Source organism: Cyprinus carpio, chromosome B1 (genome assembly GCF_018340385.1).
Source record: "Cyprinus carpio isolate SPL01 chromosome B1, ASM1834038v1, whole genome shotgun sequence".
NCBI lineage: Eukaryota > Metazoa > Chordata > Actinopteri > Cypriniformes > Cyprinidae > Cyprinus > Cyprinus carpio.
The window spans coordinates 6,338,917-6,360,923 of record NC_056597.1 but is presented as its reverse complement, the minus strand read 5'-3'; the positions used below and the strand labels follow the sequence as shown (position 1 = coordinate 6,360,923).

Sequence of the window (22,007 nt, the reverse complement as noted above, 5' to 3'; positions counted from 1 at the left end):
TCAGATGATTAGGTTAATAGCTCGTTTAGAGAACCTTTTCATGATATGCTAATTTTTAGAGATAGGAATTTTGGGTTTTCATGAGCTGTATGCCAAAATCATCAGTTTTAAAACAATAAAAGACCTGAAATATTTCAGTTGGTGTGCAATGAATCTAAAATATATAAAAGTTTAATTTTTATCATTGCATTATGGAAAATAATGAACTTTTATCACAATATGCTAATTTTTTGAGAAGGACCTGTATATGCTACAAAAAGCTGAATAATTTCTGGAAAATCACTGTCTTATTAATTGTTGACATTTTTCTGAAGTGAAATAGATAAAGATGTTGCGCTGATGGTCTCAAGGTTGTACTTGTACAGATTTCTACCCTTTTTACTGGTCATTTAACAATATAAATGTTTAACATTATGGAAGAGCAATATACAAAAAACACTGAGAAAAAAAAAAAAAAAAGGTAATTATTAACACAGAGAACAACTTCAAACATTAAAACAAGCGAACTGCTGTTTTGGAGACAAGTGGGGTTTATTTCTAATATTTTTTTATTGTTTTTCTTGTAATTTCATTACCTCAAAATCAGAGAAGACAAAATCAAAACTGAGCAGCCAACCAAGCTAATGTAGTTTACGGACACATGTTTAAATGCTGTGCGCATATATATACAAAGAAAATCATTTCACTTCAGGACCCCTGTGTATGGACGGGGAACTTCACATTTTCACAAACCTGTTCTTAACCAAATAAAATGGTCTTGATTTTCCTGTGATAGTGAGGCACGCATTGAGTTGAGGCATGAACAGAAACGAGAAAAAAATGACCAAACAAAAAGTTAAATAGACATTCCCCCCACTGGTTATACACAAGAATGCGCAAGCAGAAATTTTACAGTATCAACATGATGGAATGAAATTTCACACAGCCTCACTCTTAAATCAACTCGTAGCGAATTCTTTGCATTTTTAATCTCTAGTTTCTTTTTTGATGCATTCAAGGAAAAAAGGCTATTTACAAAATCATACTTCTGACACCATGAAGATTCAATAACTGGAGCTAGTTTTCTTTGTAATTTATGCATTACCCTTTCATTTCATTGTTAGCAAAAGAAAAAAGCATGTAATATTTACAAGGGAAAACTCCAAATCTTAATTACTCGTCGCAGTGGCCAATGTGCATGTTTGCTGTATTCCGTTCCAACTAAAGAAGCAGATGTGTCGATTTCTTCAAATGGTTGAATATGCACTACTAATGCACACGCAGAGCAAAGTAAATGGAATTTGTTGATTCAGAGTTGTTGGTGTAAAGCAGAGTCGCCGTGGCAACAGATAAACAGCGCTCAGAGTTCAGTCTCATATGAGACTGCTTTCATTTAATCCACTTTGACCACACTGTAGATCTTGGTGACAAACCAGAAGCAGGCAAAGAATCCAATTGTACCTGGAGGCAAAAACACACAAGAGATCCAGATTACTAAAACACTACACAATATCACCTGAAGCATTATTGTTTTTCTGCATTCAAAACAGCACATAAAGACATCATATGTTTGGAATCTAAAACTTCCCACTTCACTTTCTGGAATCATTACTGTTTAATAAATTCGGGTTAATTCATTTAAATGTATTGATACTTACACTTTCAGTTAAAAAAGTTCTGAAAATAAGCAATGTTTTCATAATTACAACTGAAATACAGGTAAAAGAAATATATGATAATACAAAAAAAACGACTTCGGCCCCGTCCACACGGAGACACGTATAGCTATATATGATTCAATTTTGTATCGTATAGGTGTTTCGTCCACACGGATCCAGCGTTTTGGGAGAGTGAAACCAGGTCCCAGAGTGGATAAATCTGAAACTGCCACCCTTGTGTTTTCTTGTGGACAACGAATCTGTATATTTTCTGAAACGATGACGTCATCAGCCCACGTCTCGTCCTTTGGTGTGGACAGCTAAGTTGTGTAACCAACAAAAACATGAACAAAACCTGAATGATTGTCTTTTTATTAACTAACATTAACACAGACTAATAAATGTATTGTTCCATGTTCGTTTGTATACCGTGCGCAAGAATTATGCATAGTCCAAGTCTTCTTCTTCATTTTAAGTGCATCTCTGTGGCAGAATTACAGCGCCACAAACTGGTCTGGCATGTATACTACATCGTTTTGTGTCGGTTTCGTGTGGATGCAGATATTTCTTAAGACGAGGGGGAAAAAAAAAGATTGGATAGGGAAAGCTCTGGCTTTGTGTGGACGTAGCCTTAGAAGTGGATGATATAACCAAAATCTTGTACCACAAGATCTGCCATTTTCTAATATGGTAATGACATATATCATGATCTAGTAATATAACCTGTAAAACTACTTTGAAGTTTTGTCTATTGAAAGTGCTGTGCAATTTTCCATGAAAACTCTGTGACAAAATTCTATGATTCCAGTTTACAAAAAAGTTCATGCCAAAATCCAGTCTTTCTAATAGGAATATGTGTGATTGGGATTTTCACTCATTTTCAAGTTTGTCACATGAATTGGCAGCATTGACCAACAGAAAGCTGCTTGGTTTGAAAGAGACGTCTGTGTGAGCCGCGCTTCTGACAATGGATCTCTTCTGCCCACAAAATTTCGTCGCAGTTTCTCTAGTGACTGTACCTTAACTCTACACACATACAGACCTGTGAAGAGGAAGAAGATGAGTGCCATGATCATGGTGTAGCCGAAGTAAAGAATGGTGCTGGCGAGTCCACTAATCTGCAGCTTAGAGAAGAAGTAATGGATGGCGTAGACCAGGAAATAAACAGCTGTGAATCCGCTGGTGAGGAAGGAGCGCCACTGCCAGTGATAGTCCTGAGAGATGGCATATAAACAAAACAAATGAAGAAAAAAAAAAAAAAAGACACAATTCTCCAAAATATGCATACTGTCACACGTGTGCATATGTAATATGGGTTTTGCTGTGTGTACTCTTACCTCAGCACACAGGTGGAAATAGCAGAGGAGGATGGTGGCCTCAGAGCAGGTGATGAGCAGGATGATGAAGACCAGGAAGAGGAAGCCAAACATATAGTACATCTGATGAGACCTGCAATATCAATGGTTTACACAATATTTCATTAAAACTGTAAGTGCTTTTAAAAAGGTTTGATTTCATTTGGGTTCGAAACCTAAACCTGAACTTTATAATTTGCTTTTGTAATCATAGCAACTGTTAATCATCAGCACTAACCAAATGCTGTTGAGGATGAAAAACAGCTGGATGAAGATGCAGCCGAATGGCAGGATTCCACCCATGACGATGCCAGGAAGAGGTTTGGTGTAGAAGGACTGCTCTGGAATTTGTCTGGGAATCTGATTGGTCCGCACAGGATGTTCAATGCCCTGAAATTGAACCAAAATTACACGCATATATAACTATAAGTAAGAGTAACAGGGATAATTGGATTTTTTGACACCAGAAGTTTTAAAAAAAGGCTTCTGCGAAATGATTTGAAAGTAAAGAAAGCTTACACTCTTCTTAAAACCGAAGTATGCTCCGATAAAGGTGAGGGGCACTGAGATACAGAACCACAGAGCCAGGATGGCCACCAGAGTGCCAAAGGGCATGGCAGCTGATGAACCCTCGCCCCACAAAATCAGATTCATTACGAAAAAATCAGCAAACACCACCCTGAAAAAGCATGTAAATGCATTATTCACATTCACATTTAAGGTACACATCACTGCACAAGATTTCAAAGTGCAAAATGGTCCATTAACTGTTACATATAACTGCTTAATGTACTGAAACTTAAATTCAAAGGAATTATTTATTTCTTCATTTACCCACCCTGGACAGAGAAATGCTGTCAACAGAACATTGGTCTTCCACTTCTCCCCACCGAAGGCTGGAATGAGAAAAAGAGACCAGTTCACCTCACATTTCAACAAGGAAAAAAAAAAAAAAAACCACACACAAAGAGAAAATGCAGTCAATGTAATACAGTTGTGATACATCAATATATCAGACTCATCAAAGTTCTACTATTTGTAATGTGTTTTGTTTTTTATTACTGACTTCAAAGCAATTCATTAAACTCATTAGCATTCTATCAGTTACCACCTCTAGATTCTAACACTTAAAAACTGTCACGTTCTTCATTATTTTATTTTTATTGATTTTTTTGTCAAAAGAGAACAGTCACAATTTCCTCTTCCATTGCACAAGGTCCTGTGGATAGTATTAGATAAAAATGCATACTGCATACACAAAAAGATGATTAAAAAATCAAAATCAAAGTACACCATCTATTTCACATTTAGCATACTGTGTTTAACATACTATTTTATTAGATTTTTAGAGCACTAATGGTAATCTCATTTAGGATTTGGGTTGTAATGTATGTCCTCTCTTCTGACTGATTCTGTGAGATGATTGCACTATTGTGAGTCAAGCAATGAGGCACTGAGATACTGTCTAGGATTTACCACAGTCCTGGGCATCAAGACTGGTGGACGACAAAAAAAAAAAAAAAAAAAAGGGTGTTGTAACGATTGAAAGTAAACTCACAAATGTCCATTATGATTCAGTTTCTAATCAGAGAGGACAATTACACTTCTGTAATACGAACGATGTTAAAACAAAGCTCAGCAGACGGATCTACAACTCATATCATGGTAAATAGAAGAGTATGTTCTTATTGTACTCTGCACGAGCTGTAGAGCACAACTAAAGCAAAAAAGCAGCAGGGGTGTGTAGCCTGCCTGTTCTTGTAAAGGGCTCCTCTGACACTAATTAAATCTAACGAACTGCAGACAGCCCTAATGAAGGAAGGATAAGAGATCAAAGGTCAATCCTCTGCTGTGCACTTACATTTGTAGTAGCGGGCAGCCACATAACCAGCTGGAGTACCCAGGAGCACCCACAGCACCACTGCACACGTCATCAGAGCCCCACGATTAGCAGGTGACAGGAAACCCAAACAGGCAAAAACTACAGGGAGAAAACATGTTGTCAAGTTCAGGGTTACATGAGTTCAGTATCTAAAACAAAACAGAATCCTTCAATATCATATTTTAGATAAAGCAAATGCAAAACTGTCCAGGTTCACATGCACTGATTCAGCTATCAAAAATTGATGTAAGTAAAAATAGTAGTATTTTTGGTAAAATTTTTTAAAGGGGTGGTTGATTGCAATTTCACTTTTTTAATGTTAGTTAGTGTGTAATGTTTCTGTTTGAGCATTAAAAATATCTGCAAAGTTGCGGCGCTGAAAGTTAACGGAGATATCGTCTTTTAAAATTCTGATAGTTTAATGGCTACAAAAAACGGCTCGTAGGGACTACAAAGAGTTACTTCCCGGGTTTGTCATCACAAACCCAGACAAACCCTGCCCCCGGGGCCATGCTGCGCTGCTTTAGAGAAGAGAAAGAGAAAACAAGGGGTGCACGTAAAAATCTATTCATATATGATTTGCGATTCTGTCTTCTAATGATTCTAATGGATTCACAAGTTTCAAAATCAATGTTTTAAAGCAGCGGTTCTTAATACTTTTCCTCGCGTCCCCCCTGCTCTGCACACACCCTCTCTCTCTCCTTCAGATCAGCTCCAACAATCAACTGTTCCATTTATACACTTATTTTCACATAGATATGAGAAGCGGTAAACATGGACACGCGTGCGGTTGCCGTACTGTATTAAAGCTTCAATCAGTATAAAACCGTATATTAAAATCTAACAGAAGCAGTGGCATTTACAAATTACAGCGTATCAAAAAGTATGAGACAACAACAAACAAAAAATATACCATTAAAAGCCATGCTTGCATAGGTTCTGTGTGATCCTTTTCACTAATATCCTCTGCGTCTCAATTAGACTCAAATTGATATAGACGACAGTTCTGTTTACAATACAACCAGAGCACATGCTGCTGAGGTGAGGGGCGGGACGCACTAGAGGTGGTTTAACCAATCACAACACTTTGGACTAGTTAACAAATCAGAGCCCATCGCATATTTCTGAGGGAGGGGCTTCTTTTTATGAGGAAGTGGTTTGATTGTTTATGGGAGTGGTGACAGTGTTTTTTAGAATAAAGGTAAATTATGTGTGGGAGTGCACCCCATAAACACAATCAAGCCTAGAAAAAAAAAAAAACCTTCAACCACCCCTTTAAAACATTTACCATAAAATGTATGTCAAAAAAAAAAAAAAAAAAAAAAAAAAATTCGGACTATACTGGTCAAACTGCCTTTTATAAGGTTTGATTTTTCAAATCTCACCATTTCTCTCTTAACAACACTCACATGACAATGTCATTTTTTTATGCCTGCTTATGTTTTTTTTAAATATGTATATTTATGTCAAATCTTTGCTACTAGTTAAAAGTTTGGGGTTGGTAAGACTTTTTAATGTTTTAGAAAGGTCTCTTATTTAACAAGGCTGCATCTTATTAATTAAAAATACAGTAAAAACAGTAACATTGTGAAATATTATTATAGTTTAAAACAACTAATTTCTATTTCATTTCGAGATAAGATACAAAGCTGAATTTTCAGCATCATTACTCCAGTCTTCAGTGTCACATGATCCTTCAGAAGTCATTCTAATATGCTGATTTACTGCTCAAGAAACTTTCCCTACTATCATCAATGTCGAAAACACTTGTGCTGCTTAATATTTTTGTGAAAACCATTATACATTTCATTTCTCAGGATTATTTGATGAAAAAAAGAACTTGTTCTCTAAGCTTACTGCTTTTGATCAAATGAATGTTTCCTTGCTGAATAGAACACAACGTTCTTTAAAAAAATGTCTGACCCCAAACTTTTGAATTTTAGTGTACATTTATTTAACATATATGTCTTTTTTATGCTTTTTTTTAAGAAAATTTTTTAAAGCAAACTATGAAAACTATGTTTTGTTTTGATCTGGCACTGGTCTTTTTCTATCAATCAGGGCTTGAATTTTCCTGTTTTGCTATATTGCTCAGCTGCCTATACACTTACAGAGAGTAACAAAGGTCATGATGAAGATCTGAGTCCCAGACCCCAGGAACACAGACAGCAGCATGCCTTTCCTGGGAGGCCTGAAGACGTCTCCGTGAACAAGCTTCCAGCCAAATTCCTCCTGGGCATCCTCCTGGAAAAGATAGAGTGGAAAAGCGAGGCTTTAACAATAGCAGGAGCTAACGGAACCCCGTTCAGGCATGGGTTTGGGTCTACAGCCCAATTACAGCTAACAGAGATCAAAGGAAGGACGCCGGCTGCTGCTCAGACCAATGATACACTGTGTCACTCTCGGTCTGTCCTTAATGAGTATGATGTATGAGGACGGGGGAGGGGCCGCGGTGAAACACAGGAAAGAGAGAACACGTAAAAGCAACAGATGTGTGTATCACGCCTGAGCCTGTCTGACCTCTAACCCCGGATGGGAGGGACCAAATATACGATATATAAAGAGATCTGAATGCGAAGTGTATTCAGGATGACTCATATCAAGGGTGAAGGCAGATTTGTGTGTGCACTTGTCTCTCCTCATCAGTGTGCCCCTCACTGTTGGCAGTAGACAATCCAACAGTTAACAGTACATTAACACACATTCTATAAGTTACAGTCATTAGCTCAAACTTGGCTGTATTAAAAAAAACACATTCTCACACACACACACACAATATAAGGTCATAAGAGAGACTGATCACATATATCAGACATTGACATGTGACAGTTAAGCTGAACTCACCACAGAGTCCATCTGGTTGTATCTGGCGATGTCTTTATGGAGCGTTCGGAGCATAATCATAGCAACCATCCCCGAGAGGAAGAGTACGATGACCAAAGAGTTCATGATACTGGTGGCAGAAAACAGAACATCTTAGCTAAACATATTAGGACATATTCGCTAAAATACTTCATGGGTTTATTAGGATATGGACCTTGGGCCAAATGACAATCTCAGCCCCTGCAATCCAACTTTTGTGACTGTTAATCAGCATCATCATCATCAATACTTTATTACTTTAATATTATAAATAAGACTTTTATTTTATTATTTAAATTATAAAAATTTACCAAGAGAGAAATATATTACTATATTAATTGTAAAAAGAACTACTGTACTGTAAATTAAAAATGAGTATTTAATTAACAACAACAATTATTATTACTCAGTGTATATTTATATTGATACTTTAATAATTAAAACAATAAAGAAAAATTACTACAGCAATACTATTTACTTTTACGCTACTAGTACTATATGAATATAATTAAAATAAAAAAACTATAGAAAATTAGTATTTAATAATAAGAACAATAAATATTTTTTTCAAAACAACAGGAATATTACTGAAATTAATTAATATAAATAGTCTTTTTTTGTTGTATTTGGCAGGAGAAGTTTTAAAGCTTCTCCTTTGTTGACAACAGAACTATAAATGGTCCTCATTACAAATTTGGGAAGATGGTTGGCATGCTGTGTTTTAGAATGCACATTCCAAGACACCGAACACACCGGGTCATGAGCTGCTCATGTGTAAATGAACACAGAGTCATGCATAACTTTACTTCAATCAACGGTCAGTTATTGGCCAGCTGGTAATCATCACAGTTTCATATAGACGCCAACTCAATTTGTTCCTTGCATTTGCCGCTCGTCAAGCTATTTTGGACCCTGTCTGAGGTTGTTCTGTAGACAATACCACAATATGGTGCCGCTAGCTCAGTTGTTGGAAGCTATGGTGGTCCATTCATGAAATTCATGGATTTTATAATATTTGTAGAAAATATTTATTTACTTGAATTTATGGACTTCACATGGGTCATACTTTAGTTTGCTGTAAAGCCCAAACCAAGGTGGGCTTTGCAAAGGATGCATGTATAGTGCTTCGCAAACGCTTAGGGAAAGTTTATGAGTACACATATCCACTTTGAGTGTGTCATTTGGGACAGGGCCATAGGTGTGTAATATGTACCCTCACCTAAACCACTGAATGTTGGTGTGCGGCATAGACTCAAGAATGTAATCCCATCTAGAAGCCCAGCGAATCGTTTTGTCCTCCTGCAAACATCAAACCAGCAATTATCCACAAAAAACAAGAGCTCTGCAGAAATACTGATATAATAAATCGCTTTACAGCAGGGGTCTACAATCTCTTACAGAATAAAAGCCGCCCTTGGTTGATATAGGGACAGAGCACAGACACTTACATATTGTATCGAATTGATTCATGCATTGTAGGCCTGGCCTATAACAACATGCATGTAAAGCGAAATGAACATAACATAGTTTGTTATGATGATTAGATTGCAAAGCTTTTCAAAGGAAAATTTTAAATGCAATGATCATATTATTTTTCATCCACCTAGTATGAGATGAACAATGACACTTTTAGCTGAACTTTAGCTTTGGTTGAAGTTCATGTAATACTGTAGTTTTTATATTTCACAAAACAGAGTTATATTTATTAGACAATAACTGGAAGATCCCCTGCAGGAAACCCCAAGTGGCATGAAACCATTACGCCTCCTTGTGGAAAAACACAGAACAACACTTCTCAATTTGAATGAAGAGGAAAGAGATGCAAATGATTTAAGCTTTTATGTATATAAACTACTATAAAAACACTTTGATTCAGTTTAAAGAAATCTAAATTCTGTCCTCATTTTCCAAATTGTCTTTTGTTGATCTTCAGTACATAAATGAAGGTATTTTAAACATGAAAATAAAACATTTTCAGGATAAAAAAAAGCAGTGGGCAAATATCGGCAGACATTGTGCTTAGTAAATCAAGAGAAGCAGATATTGTGATAACAATTAAAATATGAATCCTTGTGCAGCCCTATCTAAACAGAACCAACACTCAATTGACTGAAGCTGATGAATGACACTATTGTGTTTTAGAGCTGCTTTACAGCAGAATCTGAACTGTCCCCATAGTTGATTTTCCATAATTCATTCTGCTATTGTTTCATAGTTGTCAGACAAGCACACACGATTGAGCTTATGTGTTCTATATACGTGTGGTCAACAATGTTTATAGGCAAAAAATCAATTGTAAACTAAAATCTGTGAGTCTCTGTACACAAAACTTGTTTTAAATGGCTTGATCTTCATGGATTACTTTTACGTCTTAATGTACTTTTTGAAGTTTGAAAATGTTGATTGGCTAGGCTTTCAATAGATTAAAAAGATGATTTCACAGAAATAATGAGAGACTGTTCTGTTCCAAAAATGAACGAAAGTCTAATGGGTTCGGAATGATGTGTGTGTGAGTAAACGATGGCAAAATGTTCATTTTAAGGTAAACAAACTCTTTAAGGCTGATATGGAAGTATCTTAATCACTGACCACAAACTTGACAGAGTAAGTGTAGGGAATCTTGATTTCTCCACTGAACTTGTTGCCCAGACTCATGGGAGGTCCTGTGCAGTCTGGTTTCTCCCAGTTGGTGTGCTTATAGCTTTAAAAAGAGACAAGAAACATAGTCCATATTTACATATTAAATCCAATATCCTATCATTATGCTTAATTTGACAATTAAATATTTAAATATATTGTTGCTTTTTTGTTAGATCTTAATTGGCCAAATTGCACCCTTCTCTGCTGCCTTATTATTGGTTAGAAGAGCCTCAAATACCTTTTGGGCTCTAATTTAGCTGCAACCAGTCTGGCACCAGCAGCCTCGTTCTCCACCACGTGGTAGAAAATGGTGATGTCCACATGGTTGAAGATGTAGAAGGTGTCTTTGTCATTGAAGTCAGCCTGCATGAAAATGAAACCACTGTGTGAACAAATTGCATTAAACAGAACAATCATATGGCCTTTGAAAAGTCTGGTAAGTGTTACTCACATTGACCACACAGGCATCTTTGGCCCGTCCCGTATCTGTGACATAGCAACCAATGGGGAATCCTGGATTACAGAACTTCTGATTGTCCTCCACATCATAACACCAGGTCACCGGCATATTATCCACAATCCTGAGAGAGTCAGATAAGTGATGAGAAGCTATGCTTCGTTATAGTGCTATGTTTCAGCACCGAGAGATACTGAGCGACTGCCTCACCAGTGGTGTTGGTAATTGAGGAGCATTCCCTTCTTGAGAAATTCCAGCTTGGCCTTATCCTCTGCTTTCTCTGTGTTGTAAGATTTAGGACAGACACTCTGGCATTCCATATTCTTCTTGAAGGAAAACTAGAAGAAAAACAAACAAACTAAATAAAATGCTATAATAAAAAGAACATTTCAATAAAGACAAAGTCAGAGGCTTTTATCCAAGGTGATAATGTGAACACATGAGAAATAGGCAATATTATTAATATTATTAAGGTGTATTAGCACCATTTGCCTTTAATATAGCTTCCATCCTTCTTAAAACAGATTCATACAACTTTTGAATGTACAGATGAATGATGTCTATCAGAACATCTACCAGCTGTTTCAGAGATTTTTGAGACTCTTCTCTCCAAAACTGCCCACTGTGGTTTGATAATATTCAAGTCTTCAAGATTGAAATTCATCTTGGTGCTTCAACTCTCCAGGTTTTATGATCATGACACTACATTTTAGCATTTGTTTCTGTAATTAAAATTTTATCAACTGCAGCTCTTTCATGGGTGTTGGCTTTGTGAAATTCTTGGTGGTCGGTTTTTGTGGAAACAGGGTCTTCAATGTAAATACTGAGGTTTGCTGTTTGCAGTAGTTCTGTGTTATTTGGACACTTTCATTTTCACCGACTACTCTTCTTCACTGGTGAAGTCTTGCCATGCTTTGTGTACACAATAATAATCGTATCTTTGTTCTTAGAACACCAAAGAATTGGGCTGTTGCAAGCTTTCATGACTTGTCCTTTTTGGAAGACAATCGCAACATTTGTTTTTCCACTGTACACAAATTATATTAACCCCTATAGTATAATGAGTGTTCACGTTATTTACTATGTTACACTCACTTTATCAGTTCATGCATTCCCAAAGCATTGAACCCATGGCCTTGGTATTGCTAGTGCCGAGCTCTGAGCTACAAGCACATTGTGTAATATACCTTGTACGGGGATGGCTCGATTCTTTCTCCAAACAGCACCTGACCCAAGTTCTCAGATGGACGCTTCTCGGACTCATCATAACAAAAATCAAACCTGAAAGAATAAAAATAATCAAGTTGTAATCAGAAACAACCAAAACAATAATCAAAAAAATTTTAAGAGCACAAGCAGAAAATTTAGGGGCACACATTAAATCAGCCTGCAATGCAATCATTCAAATATATATATACACACACACACACGATACAATTACTATTGTTTTGCATAAATAAGTGCGGTTACTAATACATGTTCATTTCTTGTTTATTTCATGTTTATACTAGTGCTTTCAAATGATTAATTGCAAATCGATTAATCGCATCCAAAATAAAAGTTTTTGTTTAAATAATATATGTTTGCTGTGTATATTTATTATGTTTATAAAAACACACACACATTCATGTATATATTTCTGAAGAATGTTGTTTATATAGTCAATTTTTTTTATATATATTAATTATATTAATATAAATAGACATGTAAATACATTTAAATATTTTCAAAATATATACTGTGTGTATGTATTTATATATACTTAATAAATATACACAGAACACACATATATTATGCAAACAAAAACTGTTATTTTGGATGCTATTAAAGGCACAATATGTAAGATCTTTTTATTAAAATATCCAAAAACCGCTAGAACAGTGTTATGTATTTTGCTGACTTGTGTACTTTATCCCAAATGTTTTGAAGAATGTTTAAATCCAGAGAAATAAGCAATTTTAACTAGTGACACGGACCGTGTCCATAGCGTCATTGTGTCGCCTGCCAATGACATCACCCCTCGATTCCATGGAAACACCAAAGACGCTTTAATATGTTGTGCATTTTAACAGACCGGGGACGACCGCACAGAGTAGCATTCGGCTGTAGGGATGAAGATGTCAACTCCCATGATTCCACACTCAGTCACGGCGTCATCAAACTACGCTACCTGGTCTTTGTTTATTTAGAATACGTGCCCTCTAGCAGAGAAAAATTACATATTGTGCCTTTAATCGCAATTAATTGTTTGACAGCACTAGTTTATACACATTTGGCAGTAAAGCACTGAGCTTGAGTTGGGAAGCTTACAAAATTTATTTCATTAACAGCAACAAAATCTAAATTTTCTGCAGAAAAGATATGTAATGTACTCTTATTAAATGTACCATTATTCTTCTATAGTCTTATATGGAACTGGCCAACAACTTATGAGCACAAAGCACTTTGTGACTTTTCTTACTTCATACACAAAAAAACTGAAAATAGCCAAATATTGTCCTATCCCAACAAATACATATCCATACATCAATAGAATGCTTAATTATTCAGCTTTTAGATGATGTATAAATCTCAATTTCTCAATTTTTTTTTTTTTAAGTCCTGGGTCACATTTTTTTAAATATATTCTTTTGTGTTGTTAAGATTTGGTAAATGTATTTATTTTTGGGATCACATATATATATGGTGAGCAGAAAACATTTGATAAATGTCTAGAATCTCAGGAGTCACCAATTAAAACAAGCTCTGAAGAACAAGATTGATTTTGTGATCATGGCTAACCAACAGTACATTATTCCTTATACATACACAATATATTTATCTATTTGATTACACCTGCAGCTAGCATAAGACATTATGGTTGTATTAAACACCAGACAAGGAGACTTCTGCCTACTTCCCTTGAGCAAAACATTTTCACATTTGGTGTTTGTTTTTGCTATTTTGGATGGAAAAAAAAAAACAAAACAAAAAAACTGCCGTGTGTACTCATGTTAATTCAGATACAACAGCCTTGGGAGCTTGAGCACACAGTAAGTGCAGGGCAGATTAATAATTCAAAGCTTATGTCATATTGAATGTCTTGTGAGGAAGACTATGCCATTCCAGCCTCCATTCGATTATACAGCGGGTGGTGTGACTGAAAGGCCTCTGTGTTAACATAACTGCAGTCCCTCCTCAGTGTGCAGACCGTCTGAGCACAAGTCTCCACATTCAAACTTTCCTCCCCTCCCTCTCCAGCGTCTCTCTAGTGTATCCACGACACCCTCGCTACACTTCATCCTCCTCAGGTTTTCCCTCAAACAGTTACTAAAGCAAAACTGGTTAACCATGCAAAAACAGCTTATCTTGAGCAAAACCATGCTAAAAGGGCAACTTCTTCAGCATTGTCCATTACAGTGTTGATATCACTAACTAAAACTCAGCTGTTTTTGGAAATTGAAATGAAGCTGAAACAAACTTAAATATTTATACTAGATGTAAATCTCAAAGTAAAAAATTAATAAAGATTTTTTTTAAAGAAATAATAAACTAATAAAAATGACAAAGGCATATAACAAAATTACCAAAACTAAAATAAAAAATAACTAATAGTAGTTACCAATAAATTTAATAGTAAATACTAAGTAATAAATACTATAACATACAGTATAATTTATACTCACGCTGTGTATTCATAAGGCAAAACTGACTCCACAGAATCCAGCCTGTTCACAAACAGCTCAATTGTTGACTGTCAAAAAAAGAGAAGCATCAAAGGTTATGGCAATGTTGTAATGTCCACAGTAATCCCTTCTTTCCGTTAAAAATGGTCACTCTTTCGTTTATAATAACTCATGTAAGGGCATCTTTAAAAAAAAAAACAAAAAAAAAAAACTTGATGGTAGCAAGAAATTTGCCACAATTTCAAGCAATCAATTATATTGTTCAACATGACACTTTAGTATGAAAATATAGAGTTGTAACTTTTGCATGCTTGTTAACGCAGTATAATGTTTCACCCCCACATGAGAATATGGAAATAAAGGGGAAAACACGTCACACCTGTTGAACCAGTTTACATGTCTACATATGTTAACAACTACCTGCGATTCCCCTCACGCACCGAGATAAACAGATCATATTAAACATATGAATACATTACACAATTCAAAAACAATATAAAGAATATGACGTCGTGACATCATTTAGAACTAGTCAATGGGATTTATCCACGTCATTCGTGAACCACTTTTATTCATAACCATGCAGATTAAGTTACTTTTAACTGCTATGCGCTCACGCAGCTTTATCTCGGTAATATTACAATGAAAACTGAATTAGGACTGAAGCTGTCAATCCCTAACATTATTCCTAACGTCTCCTTTAGTGTTCTGTATAACAAACGCAGTTTGGGAGCAAAATCGGTTTAGCAAATTAATGCGCTGTTTTATTTCTAAGGGAACCATGTTATTGCTTTACAGTCAAGGTCCAGTTTGAGAGAGTGACACATGTTAATGAATAAAACATATAACGTTAGACTTGCAGGTTCACAGACCTGCGAAAATCAGTTTTATGGAATAATAAAGTTTTTGAAAGCGACAAAATAAGCAGGTTTAGCCGTTATCTTTATCAAGGTAACAGCGTTTCCATATCTGACGATCAGCAATAGCATTTCGAGCTAGCATCAAGCAGCATAGAGACACTATTACAGAGAAACACGACACATCTCATACATTTTAATGAAATCATTTATTATGCGTATTAATATGAACATTTACCTTGCAGTCTGGCACGTCGCTGTTTTTGTCGCTCTCTCCTTTCTCACAGAAGCTAACCGGGGCCAAACCAGGAAGATAGAAACTCAACGCGTCCGGCAGCGACCCGCACACAAAAAGCAACAAAATTACAACACGGACACGGTGGAACGCGACCATTTTGCCTCGACCGACTACGTAAGGATTCGGTAACGTTAGATGTATTTACATGCGTGAAATGTAGATTTGTGTGTCAGAATTCAGACATTTGGTGATATCTATGCACAAGCGCTAGCGAAACTGCTGCCTGCGTAGCAGCATCTGACTCCTCAGACACGTCACCCGTCACGAACTGCATGATGGGATTGTAGCGGACTTCAACGCGGAAGACAATGGAAACATATACAAATCTTGAAAATGATGTCCCTTCTATTGGCTTCTATTTTAAATGTAACCAATAATTTAATAATCCCACGTTTACTACTAATGTAAACCTAAAATGGATTGATTTTTATTTTTTTTACACATAGTAGGAATGTAATAAAACAACATCCTGCTTCCGTAATAACTTTATAGGTTTATAATACAGATACCACTTTAAAGCCACAAGGTTGAAACACTAAATCGCCTTTTCTTTTTGAATCATGTTTTAATAAAACAGGGAATCACTGAGAACAAGAGTGCTGAGACTGAACACAAATGTTTTAAAACAAAACTGAAAACCAATGGGAACAGAAGTTAGGTGCACATAACAAATACAGTAATTTTAATGTACATCTTCGGTACCCATTGTATATCCTACAAACATTCAGCAACCGTTGTTCACACATCTGACATTACAAAAATCTTCTCTAAAACAAATGTAAATGACAAAGTTCTTATGTAGTACATGGTTATCACACGTCTGCTTCAAAGTTCAAGGGTCGTGAAACCTTAGACAGTATCTCCACAGGCTAGTATTTCCAGTCTCTGTGGTTCTTCTGAGGTTTAGGCCAGCAATCCTCCATCAGTACTGACTTGAACAGTTTCAGTATGTGAAATGAATGGGGTTGACGGTGATCTGAGATCAGTACTTTCAGACTGTACTCACTGAGTACAATCAGGAGACGCACAGCTCTGCTGGTGTGCTGAGCTGTTGGGCTGCAGGGGCTGAATCAGTCTTCTGTCCACTGGACATGGCCATTTTCTTTTTAAAGAGACGTAAACTGCATTGCATAAGTTCATTGTCCACCACTGGAGCGCTGGTGTAGATCTGCTTGGTTGTGCCCTACATGATGAGGAACACAGAAGTATTAAAACAAATACTGAATCATGTATTAAACACAATGCATTAAGAGCCGGGGGGTGAAAACTTCTCAAATATGCAAAAGATGCTGGAAAACTGAAGAATCTGCAGGACCTGGAGGATTTTTCTGAAGAACAGTGCTCAGTTTAACTGTTCAGAACAAACAAGGGACTCATAAACAACCATCACAAAACAAAAAAACATTTGTGGATCATCCAGGTAACCACACACAGTATTAAGAACCATGGGTTCACAAACTTTTGAACAGGGTTATTTTAATAATCTCAGCTATTTTTTTTTGTCTTGTGGGCTTAATGTAAACAACTTTTATGTGAAATATCTTACTCAGGAAAGTACTAAATAAAAAATAACAGGCATTTAGTATGATCTCTCTTATTTAGTTAAAATTATTAGTCTGCAAAGGGTTCCCAAACCTTCAAGTGGCACTGTATATAGATTAGATAGATAGATAGATAGATAGATAGATAGATAGATAGATAGATAGATAGATAGATAGATAGATAGATAGTGTTGTCAAATGATTAATCGCATCCAAAAAAAAAGGTTTTATTTGCATAATGTTTGTGTGTGTATTGTTTATTTATTATGTATATATAAATACACACACATACAGTATATATTTAGAAAATATTTACATGTATATTATAAATATATTTAATATACAAACATATTTTTCTTAAATATATACATGCATGTGTTTGTATTTATATATACATAATATACACAGTACACACAAATACATTATGTAAACAAATTTTTTTTAATTGCGATTAATCATTTGAAAGCACTTTATATGACTATGTATATACACACACACCCATACACACAGTGGAAACGTAAACTTTTTTTTTCTCAATTAAACTGTTCCAGTGCAGCAATTCCCATAAATTTTTTTACCAGATGCTGGTATTAACGGAAACAGATAAATAAATCACAGATAAATAAATCACAATATTACAGTCCATGAAAAAGTTATGTGTAGTAAAGTGAAATGACAGGAAAAAAGTATTGAACACGCTGTTGAAACTGTATTCATTAATTAGTGGAAAAGTCTTTATATGCTATGACAGCTTGAAAGTTGCTTCCTGTATGAACCATGAATCTTAAATATTCTTGGGGACCCTCTTGTGAATCTTGATCTTTAGTTTCTTCCACAAATATGCTCTATATTGTGTTTAAATGTGGTGATTGCCTGGGTCATTCCAAAAACTTCATTTTCTTTCTCTAGGACCAATTCAGATTCTCCTTGTCTTATTCTAATCATCCTGGTAGATGGCAACAGATTCATATGAAGAATTTCCCAGTACATGGCTCCATTCATCTTTCCATTAATAAAATGGATTATGCCTGTACCATGTGAAGAGAAACAGCCCCATACCATGATGCTTCCACCTCCAAACTTCACTGTTGGCATGGTATTTTTTGCCATCTCTGCTCCAGACATGGTTTGTGAAATTTTAGCCAAATGTTTCATTTTTTTCTTGTCAGAGCAGACTATATTCTCCCAGTAAAGGCCCCGATATACTTCAAACGAAGTTTGTTTTCGTTCTTCGTTTCGGGGCAAAAAGAAGTTTGAAAAGGCTGAGCGAAGGTATACTGTTAACAAACTTTCCAACACCCCCGCGCTGCTGGAGGCGGGGTGTAGATTAATGTAAACGTGTCACGACGCTGGAGTGTATCCCCTAAACAAAACAACGATGAAATGAAGAAGTGTAGGCAATCTGGGTGTGAGACAGGGAATATTATAGACAAAAGAATAATGTTTAGCAGCAATTCAGAGTCAAGTATCACATTTGCGATACAAAATTCCATAATCAGTCCTTTATGGGAAGTGTGAATGGCTCATAGTCTGAAAACTTTAGCATGATATGAGAAAAAAAATATTGGAATCAGATTGTTGCTTTATTTTATTAGTGTTCATTTTTTTAGTAAACTGGATAAATTGTTTTGATAAAAACAAAGGTTTATTATTGTATATTCGTTTGGCATTTCATTTACTGTATACCCTTTAAATTTGCTTATTGAAAGAACAACAGCAGCAGTTTGGTGTAACATTTATTTGAAACAAATTTGGTACTTGCTACCTTATATCTTTACTCTTTCCTTTCATTGCTTTGGAAAACTTGTCTCGGATGTTTCTCTGCTTCGCTTTTTGCATAACTGCGGGTCATCGACACCAAGCTTCATTGCTATTTCTTTCTAGGAATGAAATACTGTCTCTAAATCTTTAAAGTCTTTCTGCGAGTGATCGTACAGGTGCGGATATATTTGTGCAGCTCAGCTATTCGACACTCCAGTGTATTCAGGAGATGTTGCTCTCCTTAATGGCCTCCAAGGTATGAGGAACGAATGGGGAGTGAAAAGATTGAGAATATAGGATGGTGGAGTTTCAGAACACACCCACCGATTGCATAACCGCCACGGACCAATAGAAACTCAAAGGTGTTTAGGAGCCGAAACAAACTCCCCCAGAAAGTTCGCTTTGGTGAGCCGTTTCGAACTGCCAAAACGAACTTCGTTTTGGCCTGATTTTGTTCGAAATTATGTCATATCAGTTCGTTCTTCGATTTTGTTTGAAGTATAAAGTGACCTTAATTCAATTTTGTGTATCAAACTTCAAATTTGCTTCTCTGGCTTATCGTCAATATTTGAGCCGACCAGATTGAGTTTGCATGGAGGCTGTTGTGATGGAATGCGTTGCCTATTGTTTTTTACAGGAGTGTTTTCCAAGTGGTCCTCAGCTCTTGGTCTACTCTTCTGACTAACCGTCTTGACTCCCTGATCAGAAATCCTGCGAGAAGCTCCTGTGCATAGCATGTGCATGATTGATGGTGGAATGATGTTCCTTCTACTTGCGGAAAATGACCCCAATCATACTTTCAGGAATATTTAGTAGTTGTGAAATCCATCGGTAACCAGTGCATTTTTATGCAGCACAACAATATTGTTGCACAAGAGCTCTTTGTCTCTACCCATCATGAGATGTTTGTCTACTTGCATTCAGAGGTGGGTAAGCCTTTTTCTAACCTATCAACACACACTCTATTCTGATTCTAATTTCCCCTGGTAAGAGGTAGAACTACTTAGTGAAATCAGCTGCTGTCTTGCCTTGCCTGACCATGCCATACTGCTTTTTCTTAGTGTGTTCAATACTTTCTTCCTGTCATTCCACTTTATTACACATACATTTTTTTATGGATTGTAATATTAAGATGTCTTTATCTGTGTATATTTCTTGTGTTAATCCCAACACCTGGTAAACATTTCTCAGGCAGCTTATCACATTCCAGAATAAGCCCAGGTTATACAAAAGTAGTGCCTGTGATTAAAGACCATAAAAGCACCTTGTCGTTTTTCAGGAGCTGTCTGCGTACGGCAATGTCTCTGCGAGCACACAGCGCCTTGCAGCAAGGGCCCAGGCTCCTCAGTAGGTTGGCCCTCTCCATTCTCCTGTTGTATGCAGCCATGTTCAGAGCACCCAGATCATGCTCTAAGAGTTTATCAGCATCTATAGATAAATATGAGATTCAAGTCACTTGTTAACTAATCATGTTTGTATAACTACACTGATCACCAAAAAATAAATATTTTCTGATGTAATCAATACATATGTAGACACTGATTTGTAACAAAACTTTGCTGAAAATGATATCATGTCTTGTGAAGTCAAAAGGTGTGTTTCTAAGAAACACCTCCAATATTAAGATGTTTTTAACTTCAAACCATTCCCTTAGGCTAAAATATGAGTCCTCAATCCATGATAACACTTCCTCCAGTAAAAAAGCCCATACCCAAAATTGACCCTTAAGTTTTTTTATAATTTGGCTTATAAATTATGCTTAAGCTGTGCATATTTCTCTCCTGATTTGGACATGACAAAGTTTTTACTGGAGAAAGCAATATTATGGATAGAGGACTCATAGTTTAGCCAGAAGCAGCAGTTTGGAGATAAAACATCATGATGGATTTGTTTCTTAGAAACACATCTTTTTGCTTCTCCGGATGTTAATTGATGGACTGGAGCTGTGTGGATAACTTGTGGAATTTTTATGTTTTTATCAGCTGTTTGGACATTCACTGAAGATAATCCATTGGTAAGCAATTGTTGTAATGCTCAAGTTCTCCAAATCTGTTCCCATGAATTATCAAACTCATCTACAACTACATCTAGCCTGAGGGTGAGTACACTTTCAGAAAATGTTCATGTTTGGGTGACCTGTTTATTTCAAACTGGAGCATTAGGTAGATTCGCACATTTACCTTTAGGGTCTTCCAACTCTCTGGAACACACTTCTTTAACTCTGGCAAGGAGCTGAGGCCCAGCTAAGCGTCTGGACACTCCTGCTCTGAGCAATACAGCCCCTGGGGTAAATCGGAGCAGCGCTGCCCCAGGAGTTCTAGGCTCCTGTTTTTGCTTGGGCATCAAACTTGACCAATCTACATCAATCACATCTCGTGGCCCTGAAACAGAACAAGCAAATGGCATATTATAAACAACTGGAATATGGGATAGAGGAATTTTAAGACTATGATTACACTCTGCTTATGTCTTTGTTAGTGTTAGTATGGCCAGAGGTTTTTTTTTGTTTGTTTTTTTGGCTAGAACGTCCACATTCATTGTTATAGTCACAGTGCAAAGTTGACCTCCGATTATATTTTTCACAAGGGCAGTATACAAATCTGAACACATACTTTATGCAGACAACAATGAAAAACATGGCAAAGGGTGGCATATGCAAATTTGTTGTCTTGGTCACTGCAGACGCATGCGTTTTTAAGTGTTCTTGACCTGATTTAACAATCTGTTTCAGGAATTACAATTTTTTTTTTTTACTGATTTTTATTCCTATTCCGATTTTATGAGACAATGGTGGGTAGACCTCAGCCCATCTAGATAGGTCAGGAGTTATGCTCCCCCAGAAGAACATTGTTTCCATTTTAAAATTTAAATGCATCAATCTTGTGCACTGTGATAGCAAAGTTAGGAAATCCAAATTAAGAGCTTTTGAATGGAGTAGTAAAGAAGTCTTTTCATTGACTTGAAAAGTGGAATTTGTTGTGATAGTGTCTCGGTCCATATTGCTGCTGTTATTAAAGGGCACCTGTTATGCAAAATCCACTTTTATATGGTG

The 22,007-nt window shown here is 36.3% G+C and overlaps 2 protein-coding genes across 2 annotated transcripts in view; both read right to left on the bottom strand.

The window, feature by feature from the left end:
* Nucleotides 1-512: 512 nt before the first annotated feature.
* On the bottom strand, nt 513-15,924 carry tm9sf2 (transmembrane 9 superfamily member 2). Its single transcript, XM_042716363.1, has 17 exons — nt 15,594-15,924; nt 14,499-14,566; nt 12,021-12,114; nt 11,044-11,171; nt 10,828-10,957; nt 10,615-10,739; nt 10,326-10,437; nt 8,956-9,035; nt 7,719-7,827; nt 6,986-7,118; nt 4,854-4,973; nt 3,831-3,888; nt 3,512-3,671; nt 3,231-3,382; nt 2,975-3,086; nt 2,680-2,851; nt 513-1,440 (listed from the first exon to the last, which is right to left on the bottom strand). Exons 1-17 carry the CDS (start codon nt 15,747-15,749, stop codon nt 1,373-1,375), a joined length of 1,977 nt encoding a protein of 658 aa, XP_042572297.1. The 5' UTR covers nt 15,750-15,924; the 3' UTR covers nt 513-1,372.
* Nucleotides 15,925-16,198: 274 nt separating this feature from the next.
* LOC109067317 (zinc finger CCCH domain-containing protein 13-like) overlaps nt 16,199-22,007 on the bottom strand; it is a 29,533-nt gene continuing 23,724 nt past the window's right edge. Inside the window, exons 20-22 of the mRNA XM_042716364.1 lie at nt 21,136-21,336; nt 20,220-20,383; nt 16,199-16,836 (exon numbers count right to left, since the gene is read on the bottom strand). Coding sequence (XP_042572298.1) covers nt 16,669-16,836; nt 20,220-20,383; nt 21,136-21,336 — 533 coding nt within the window. The 3' untranslated portion in view covers nt 16,199-16,668. The remainder of the gene's footprint in view (nt 16,837-20,219; nt 20,384-21,135; nt 21,337-22,007) is intronic.